Source organism: Toxotes jaculatrix, chromosome 5 (assembly GCF_017976425.1).
Source record: "Toxotes jaculatrix isolate fToxJac2 chromosome 5, fToxJac2.pri, whole genome shotgun sequence".
In the NCBI taxonomy this organism is placed as follows: Eukaryota; Metazoa; Chordata; class Actinopteri; family Toxotidae; genus Toxotes; species Toxotes jaculatrix.
Genome location: NC_054398.1, coordinates 15,363,908 through 15,373,020, shown reverse-complemented (window position 1 = coordinate 15,373,020; position 9,113 = coordinate 15,363,908). Strand labels below are relative to the sequence as shown.

Sequence of the window (9,113 nt, the reverse complement as noted above, 5' to 3'; positions counted from 1 at the left end):
AGCTTCTCCAGGTTGTGATCCTTGAGTGCGCAGTGAAAGGAATACTCCCCATTAGAGTGATGTAGTGTGCCTCCATAACAAAAGCCACACAGCTCATGTGCTATGGTGCCAGAGAGGTACGGCGCCCTGTAACCTAAACTAGGACGCATCGATGGGAACCGTCACGGCTGAAAAATAGGGATATTGCGAAGAACTGCAACTAACTTTCTGTTTTGAGCAATTGATTTCTCTCTCCCCCCCTCCCCAGATTTCTTCCCTCTTACATGACAAAGCACTGGTTACTTTGAACATGGAAAACCTCTCCTCCGACCAGGTAAGAGAATTGGTAGACACCAAGTTGCTCTGCGTAATTATTAAACCACAATATTACAGGAAACGAAAGGTTCATTAATTCAACTTCACGTCGTTATCTTGGGTCGCTGCTTTCTTCATCTCAGTGGAGGCTGGTAAAAATAGATGAACTTAATATACATGGCATCAGATGTATAGATAATGTTTGTACGTTAATATTTACGCTATAAATAAATTTCAGTTGTGGATTTTAACTGAGAATTAGACGATGAATCTAACAATTTGTAATGGAGCGCGGCTCTGCATGTCGCCAAGTTCTCCAAAATGAGAACCATGGACAGCGACTGTTATTCAATGTGGCCTGTCTAAACAGATGTTTGTATTGTCAGTATTTCAAATTTAGGTCTAAAAATCAGGTTGATGCGCGGTCTTTTACACGTATTTTAGACTGGTATTTTAAGATGACCTGGTGCTTTACGCACATATAGGTTGGTGGATGCTTTTGTTTGTCCTTCGTCCGTCTTCCATAAATATGATGGAAAATGACACAAGCGAGCTGCTGTTTTGACAGTGTTGGATACATAAACTCTGATATCCAAATATCGTTGCTTGATCCTCCATCAGTGGTGTTTGTGAATCTAACAGGTGCTGGTACCTTGCTGTCTCCTGCATGAAGATGATTTTTTAGACATGATCAGTTTCCACTTGTATATACACATCCTGTACAATATTACCTCCATCTGAACTGTTATATAAAGAATATATTTCCTATATCAGAAATCTGTGATGGTAAGTTATGTTTATAACCTGTATGTTGTAACAGACTGCCACCTGCTGGTGATGATGATTTTGCAAATTAGAGGAACAAACAGCATGAGTGTGAAATTAAAAAAAAAAGATTTTGTGGTGTAAGCTGAACTACTTCAATGGTTTGTTCAAAGGGCTGTGAGCTGTAAGTTCAACACTGAGAAGATCTGTGATTGGCTGGGAGATGGCAGACATACTGGAGCTGCGGACGGATGGAAACTCACTCCTGAAGGCAGTATGGCTCAGACGCTTGAGACTCACCCGGCTCCTGCTGGAAGGAGGTGCATATATTAACGAGAGCAATGAACGTGGAGAGACACCACTCATGGTGGCCTGCATGTCCACACACACCGACCAGCAAAGCGTAAGCAAGTCAAAGCTGGTGAAATATTTGCTGGACCACCAGGCAGACCCCAACATACAGGACAAAACAGGTAGGACAGCTCTAATGCATGCCTGCATTCACAAGGCTGGACATGAGGTGGTGGATCACCTACTGAGCAACGGAGCTGATCCCAGTTTGGAGGACAGGAGTGGGGCCTCAGCCCTGGTGTACGCCATCAATGCAGATGATAAGGAGACGCTTAAACTGCTCCTGGATGCATGCAAAGCTAAAGGTAAGGAGGTCATCATAATCACCACAGACAAGTCACCATCTGGTACTAAAACTACCAAACAGTACCTAAACGTTCCCCCATCACCAGAGCTGGATGAGAGATCCTCTCCAGGATACTGCACCTCTCCCTCTGATATTGATGTTACTGCTCCCACACCTGAGCAAGAGCAACAAAACACAGTCTTCAGTTTCCAGACAAAGCTGAAAACCTCTACTTCAGCTGTGAAGCTTGCCAACGGGCCCACATCTCCAACACGGCGGCCTGCAAACCCCAAACGTGCACGTTTGCCTCAGCTGAAGAGGCTGCAGTCAGAGCCTTGGGGGCTGATTGCTCCCTCTGTCCTGGCTGCAGCTGCCGCCCATGAGGAGAGTAAGAAAGCGAGCTCTGATGAGGATGTTGTTGCAGGGATAAACGGACTTTCACTGAGTAAGAGATCAGCTTTATCTCGACAGAACAGTGTGGATGGGAAGGACAGCTTATTCCCACTGGTAGGTGAACAACCCTGCAAAATGACAACCTCACTATCTGTTCCTCCAACATCTAAAGCATCATATGAGAGATCTCTAAGCCAGCACCAGCCCCTGGCACGGCGCAGCACTGTACCCACAGAGCAGGAGAGCAGCAGCTGCAACAGTGGACTAGCCAGTCTGAGAGACACAATGCATCGGAGACGTCTAGGGAACGATCACTATGACTCAGACTCACAGCTCTACTCAGACTCTAAGATGTTAGACTCTCCTAAGGTCCCAGTGGAGCGAAGAAAACTAAACACTTCTCCGCTCGCGATGCTGACCAGCTCCAGAGAATCTCTAGACAGCAATGCCAGCACATCCTCTCCCAGCACAGCACGCAGGCGTGCACCGGGCCTCCTGGAGAGGAGAGGCTCGGGCACGCTGCTGCTTGACCACATCTCCCACACCAGGCCTGGCCACCTGCCCCCTCTCAATGTCAACCCCAACCCTCCCATTCCTGATATCGGGGCTAGTAGCAAGCCCTCCTCACCTCTGGCCACAGGTATTAGATCTATAGCTCCAGTAGCACCAAACACACCAAAGAGAGGCGGCCTCAAGTCCAAGAAGAAACTAGTGAGAAGGCACTCTATGCAAGTGGAACAGATGAAACAGCTTTCTGATTTTGAAGAGCTGGCTCATTAGTTTGTGATGGTGTTTATGCAGCACATTTTGTGGAAGTATAAATGTTAACACCATAACTTGTCAGGAAGTGCGTCCATAGGTTCAGTTCACTCACAGCCATCTAGATGTTGAATAATGTATAATTTATTGAAAAAAAAAAGATATATATATATATATATATAAACTGTTTATATATATATAAACTGAGCAATATAGATAGATTTCCTCCCTGTGTTACACCCAACCTTAAGGATTATTATCTGTTGACTTCACAACATCTGCTGTATATGTATTACAGTTTTGAATGTAAACTCCAAGACATGGTACTTTTCCTCTGAACTAGCTCTCTAACATGATAATGTAATGTGTAGGGAACACACAGGGTCCATTTGTAGCCAGCAGGCCATTTGGGTGCACTTTGTGCATGTGTAATTAGCACCATTAATGGACTTTCTTTGAAAAGAAAAAAAATGTGATGCACTTGTCTGAGATGTAGCTTTGAGTAAGATGAAATTTGACTGTTTGTAGCAAATTTGTACAAAGTGCCTTCAAGATAAAGAAACCTAAAAAAAAAAAAAAAGGAGTGGACAGATACATTTAATGTATTAAGACATTTTTAATTTATGATGTAACCAAAATGTGTTTTATTTCATTATTGTTGGTTTCATGTGGAACAAAATGAAGAACAGCCGTGATGTGAATGAATGAACAATATGCCTTAAGAAACAGGTAAACCAATGGGCTATTTATAACAGCACTTTATTGCCCAGGTGGGAAAAAAAAACCTCTAAAAGTTGCTATTAACAGTGTTAAAAAAAAAAAAAAAAAAAACCTTTAAAAGCACATGAAATTCTTATATGATGAATTCAAGAAACACTGAATGACATTCGAGCCCGTCGTCAACAGAGACATTGGTGAAACTTGCCGATTAAAATGTCATTTCAAGCTAATGGCAATCAAAACTAAAGATCATACAGCTTCCATGTAACTTACCTGTGAAGCATTGCTTCTGTTTAAGAAAAAAAACCCATAATATAATCGATAGTATTTTTGCAAGTAGTTTGTTGTATATTCTGAATAAATGTCTATCACTTGTGAATTTCTCTTTCTTTGTTTATTCGTTCGTCACACTGAGGAGGAGCTCAGCTGTTCATAGCCACACAGATAATCATTAGAAAGAGCACACGTTTTTCCTCATGCCCCTCGGAAGTCCATTGGTCCTGTGATGACGATTATCGTGGATGTCACTGTGATTATTTCAGACCAACCATAGAGGCACTCACATCCCACAGCTTCTTGGCAGCTTCATCATCCAGACCCTGAGGAGCCGCTGTTTTTGGGGCACAGTCGCTGTAATCAGTGCAGAATTTTGTGTTAAACAGGCGACTCGATCTGTTCCTACTTTGCTGATTTAGTCACAAGAACAAGTTATCATGATGAAAGAGGATGTGAATCACATGGTATCTTATAATACACCAATACTGCAATTTTGCCTAAGATGATGGTAATTCAGATAATTCTGTGATAAGCAATATTTCAGCACATTTTCCTCTCTTAAGAGGAAAATATACCACAGCTAGCAAAATATGTTTTCCACAAAGCAGTAATGAATCAGTATTTTGTATCTATTCACTACATTATAAAGAACTTTCAGTTTCCTTCTTTGCCAACTGGGCAAAGTGGGCAACTGCCTGAAGGCCCCAGATTCTCAGTGGCCCAGGTTCACTGTGTGCACAACTAACACACAATATCTACACAAACAATTTCCAACAAAATAAGGTTCTTAAGATGGCCACTGTTCTTACCTGATCGTGAGGTTGTCTTGAAAAAGATTCCTGTGTTGAAAAACTAGTTTTAAAGCTAAAACTAATCAATATTTTTATGGCATCAATAGATCAAACGACTTCTGTGTTGTATGTATAATGTGAAAAGGGTCCCTCAGCTCTGTGGGGTGCATTAGTCTATTTTGTGTAATTATTTTGGTTTTCCAGCCCATAGCGCTGCTCTCTTCAGCAGAGCAGGCAGCTGCTGTGATAAACCCATTGTTAATAAAACCTGTCCAGCACTAAACAGTAGACTAACAACGTTAACAACTAGCTGGTGAACACTGGTGAACATAGTGGAGCATTTAGCAGCTAAGGAGAGAGCTATTTCCCCCAGGAGTCAGTTGAGAGCAGAGAGCTTAAATAAATAATAGAATATTAGGCCTACATTCATCAGACGGTCAGAAACACAACTCAATGTTAATGGTGCCCTGTGTCTGCTGGGCGTGTAAATAGCAACTATATGCTAAAATGTTCACCATTACAACTTAAAGTAAGAATATGTCAATATTGGGTTTTCAGTTTGTCCTGCTGCCCCCAAGTGGCCAAAAAAACCCCAAAACAATTTAGCTGTAAGGAGATACTAAATATAAATTATATATGATCCTAAGTTTATTTGTGTTGAATTAAATTACCTCTAAGCAGACCTGGGGTTAAGTAAAACTTTAGAATAATTATGTAATAATTTAGGAGCGCAGCAGCTTATTTTTGCCCTTGTGCCACCATGCAGCCATGACTGACACTGAATCACAGTATACTGCAATATACTGCATTGATACTGACTGTATAACATCTGTTTGATGTCTCACCTGTAGTACAGTCCACTTTCGTTCTGCAGGCTTTCCTCCACAGTGCAGTAGATCGTGGTCTGAGCCCCTTCTGCTGGAGACTTGATGAGGAACATGAGCGGTGTATACACAACTCTCTTCCACAAGGGTATCGTGGGCCAGAAGTGCCGGCCGAGCTCAGTCCGGATCACTCCAGGGTGGAGGCTGTACGTCGTTACTCCGGTACCTGCAAAATGACACGATGTTGGACATAATGTATTTACTTTATTCACAACAGTGCACAATCAAAGAGTTGACAGTGGAGTAGACACCATTGTTTAAATCCTGCGTAACGTCTGATGTGAGACATAAAAGGTTTCAGTACCTTGCAGTCTGCTGGACAGCTCCCTTGTAAAGAGGACATTAGCTAGTTTACTTTGTGCATAGCTTTTCCAAGGACTGTAGTCTTTCTCTTGATTTATGTCATCAAAATAGATTTGACCTGTTGAATAAAAGAAGTGCACGGTTATTCACAGATGTTGTATTTAACGCTGAATACAACTGAAAGGATGAAATTCTAGAGAGAAAAAAAAACATCTCCATCTCGTGCAGGGATATATCTAGTGATCTAAGAAAAGAGAAAAACTGCACCTCTCTCATGAGCTAAACTGGAGACATTGACGACGCGGCTTGGAGCTGACTTCTTCAGCAGATCCAGAAGACAGTTTGTCAACAGGAAGTGACCCAGGTGGTTCACACCAAACTGCATTTCGAAGCCATCTTCAGTCTGCCATTTTGGACAGCTCATAATACCTGAAAGTATGAATATCAGTGGAGGTTTATGTAATCACTCTGTATCGTTTCAAAGCTGTTAGAATATGATATATCACATTGTCAGGAGTGAAATGTGAGTTTTAAATCTACCTGCATTATTGATGAGAACATCCAGTCGCTCTTCACTTGCAAGGATGTCTTTGGCCAGTTGTCGTACTGACTGTAGAGATGCCAAGTCCAACTTTTTGACAATCACGTTCTCATTTCCGCTCCTCTTCCTCACATCCTGTGCAGCTTTATTAGCTCTGTCCATGTCTCTACAGGCCAAAATGACCCTTGCACCTGTAACGCAGCAGCAAAAACTTTCAATTTTAAATAAAATTAGATTATTAAAGGCTAAAATTAAAAAAAAAAAAAAAAAAAAAAAAAAAAAAACGCTGATAAGCCACTAACCCCTTCTAGCTAGATCAACAGCTGTTTCTTTGCCGATTCCAGTGTTGCCTCCAGTGATCAAGACAGTCTTTCCATCCAGCCTGGCTTTGCTGCGACATACTCCACCTGCCATCCATTTCTTTACTCCAAGAAGTCCCACTCCTATCAAATAAAATAAATAAATAAATAAATACAAAGTCCACACAGATAAAATTACTACTCTCCACCAATCGCCAATCCCTCCACCTCATAGCGGAAAATGACTGGTTCTAGCCTTTAAGACATAATAATTTATAATTTATATTAGATCTATCTCTATGTCAGACTAACAGCACACAGCACAGAGCTGTCAAAATGATACCATGAGACCATACACGCAACGATCAAGGGAAACATGTAAACGCCATGAACTGAAACATTACAGAGTGAGCAATGTATTATTAATCATTAATGAACGGGTAAGTGAGCACACACACTAGACTATGACTATGGTTTGTTTTTCCTGTTTCACATAACAGCCATTCTTTCAATAAGCAACATCCCGTCGGTGCATAGTTTACCTGTTACTGTGACCAGCGCAAGAGTTTTAGGATTCTGAAAAACAAACGATCTCATCGCTGTGTCTGAATTGACCTACTAATCCCTGCACTCTTTATACTGCTGAATTAAACCTTCCCCCGTTAAAGTCCGATTGCAGCTTCTCCGGTGTATCTCTCTTTAAACACCGTCTTTCTTACGGGTGAACTGCATGAGCTACAACATTACAGTAAACTAACATGCAAAAATGCCCTCAAAGACAGCTCACATTTCGGTACAGCTACATAACACTCTGCCTTCCACCAGGAAGTACCGCCTACAGTCACTCTGTAAGAGGAATCCTATTGGTTCCTATTATTAATCAACATCTAAATCACATTTTAAAGCAAAAAAATAAAAAAAATAAAATTAAACCTGAGCCTCAGAAAGCAATGTGCACTTTTTGATATTTAAAAGACTATTAACAACAACTACAATATTATTAATAATAATAAATCTTATCTATAAGTACCTTTCTTTCACAACAAAATAAAAAAGGCAGTTGAAAATGAAATACATGTAAAAGGGAGTTAAAGCAACAGATACTAACAAAATAAAAGAAGAAATTCAACTTAAATAAAAACATAACAACATTATAATTTCTAAGACTGAGCAGGAGTGAGCATAGTCAATAAATAAATAAATGAATGAATGAATGAATGAATGAATGAATGAATTAAAATTTCCCCAAGGGACCTCCCAAAGGGATCAATAAAGTATATTCTATTCTATTCTATTCTAAGTAGATAGGTGAGTGTGATAATTCCATATTTTTGGGTCCATAGCAGAAAGCATCATATCAACTACTGTAAGTAGTCAGGAGCAAAACATTTACAGAAATCACAAGAATATTTATATGTATTCTAAAATATACTTCAAAAAATATACTGAAAGCCAGTGATTATGATGACGTTTTAACCACATATGGTTGGGTTGGATGATGATAGCTGATTGCCAAGTTTTAAGTTTTCCTGTCACTTGTTTTGCTCTACAGGATTTTATGGAAAAGTCTTTGTGTGTGTGTTCTGTGTCTCACCTGGCAGCAAGACAGAATTGTTACTATACTGTGGTAGATTATGTTCTAAAAGTAATTCCATCCAATGCTCCTGCAGAGGTCACCAGAGGCTCACCAACACAGTTTGAGTGACTTCTCAGGGACTCCAGTAGATGGAGCAAATACATCATACATGTATTAGGCCCAAGATTATGTTTAATGTTTTTTACATTCACAGTCTCCAATCAAGTCTGAGAGCACTGGGAAAATACTTAATATAGCATCAAATTAAACTCCTACAAGCAAATTACGATGTGTCTTTGCTGTTGCATGACCAGACAAAAGAGGAAATCCATCACCAGCACCAAGATGACAGTAATAATAACATCACACCCACAGATGTAAACTAAAGCCTGATCAGAGCCGCAGCTGAGCGACTGACTCTTGAAATAAAACATTTAGTTCTTTGCTTATTGATAAGAGTAAAGTTTTGTCAAATCAATAAGTCATCCTCCTTTTAGACTTTAAAGCACAAAGGAGTCACTTAATGAGTCTGGACTGCAGACTAAATATAGAGCATTGGGTTTTCAGGGTGACATCTGAGAGTGACTGTTCTCGCTGTGGAGAATTGCTGAGTGTCTGTGAAGGTGGGCAGCGTGTAGACATGTTTACATACAATGAGTTCAAAGGTTCCTGTAGAAAGTCAGAGGATTATGTAACTGTCCACTGTCCCCTGCCTGACCGCATAACCACATTCTGCAGTACAGGCTCTGATTACATGTGCAGGACAAGACTGTGCATTTCAGGGACAAAACAGTTAACCTTCACTGACCTTTTCTAAAATGATATGAAACATAAGTGGAAGAATGTTGTTTTATTTTTCATACAGTTTGAGACAC

General features: G+C 40.5%; 2 protein-coding genes across 2 annotated transcripts; one reads left to right on the top strand and one right to left on the bottom strand.

Moving 5' to 3' along the window:
• The first annotated feature begins 1,282 nt into the window (after nt 1–1,282).
• ankrd34c (ankyrin repeat domain 34C) lies at nt 1,283–2,869 on the top strand. Its single transcript, XM_041038781.1, has one exon. It carries the CDS (start codon nt 1,283–1,285, stop codon nt 2,867–2,869), a length of 1,587 nt encoding a protein of 528 aa, XP_040894715.1.
• A 686-nt stretch (nt 2,870–3,555) lies between these two features.
• On the bottom strand, nt 3,556–7,466 carry LOC121181592 (retinol dehydrogenase 13-like). The gene is made up of 7 exons (XM_041037551.1): nt 7,205–7,466; nt 6,666–6,806; nt 6,363–6,554; nt 6,090–6,251; nt 5,824–5,940; nt 5,481–5,685; nt 3,556–4,198 (listed from the first exon to the last, which is right to left on the bottom strand). The coding sequence occupies exons 1-7, from the start codon at nt 7,257–7,259 to the stop codon at nt 4,102–4,104; spliced, it is 969 nt and encodes a 322-aa protein (XP_040893485.1). The 5' UTR covers nt 7,260–7,466; the 3' UTR covers nt 3,556–4,101.
• Between the last annotated feature and the right edge of the window lie 1,647 nt (nt 7,467–9,113).

Excerpts from the sequence above, each read along its gene's own strand:
- ankrd34c (XM_041038781.1), top strand. The coding sequence starts at position 1,283 with ATGGCAGACATACTGGAGCTGCGGACGGATGGAAACTCACTCCTGAAG.
- LOC121181592 (XM_041037551.1), bottom strand. The coding sequence starts at position 7,259 with ATGAGATCGTTTGTTTTTCAGAATCCTAAAACTCTTGCGCTGGTCACA. Across the intron at positions 6,252-6,362 it reads TGTTCTCATCAATAATGCAG|GTATTATGAGCTGTCCAAAA; the intron begins GTAGATTTAAAA and ends TCATACTTTCAG. Across the intron at positions 5,686-5,823 it reads GCTGTCCAGCAGACTGCAAG|GTACCGGAGTAACGACGTAC; the intron begins GTACTGAAACCT and ends GTCATTTTGCAG.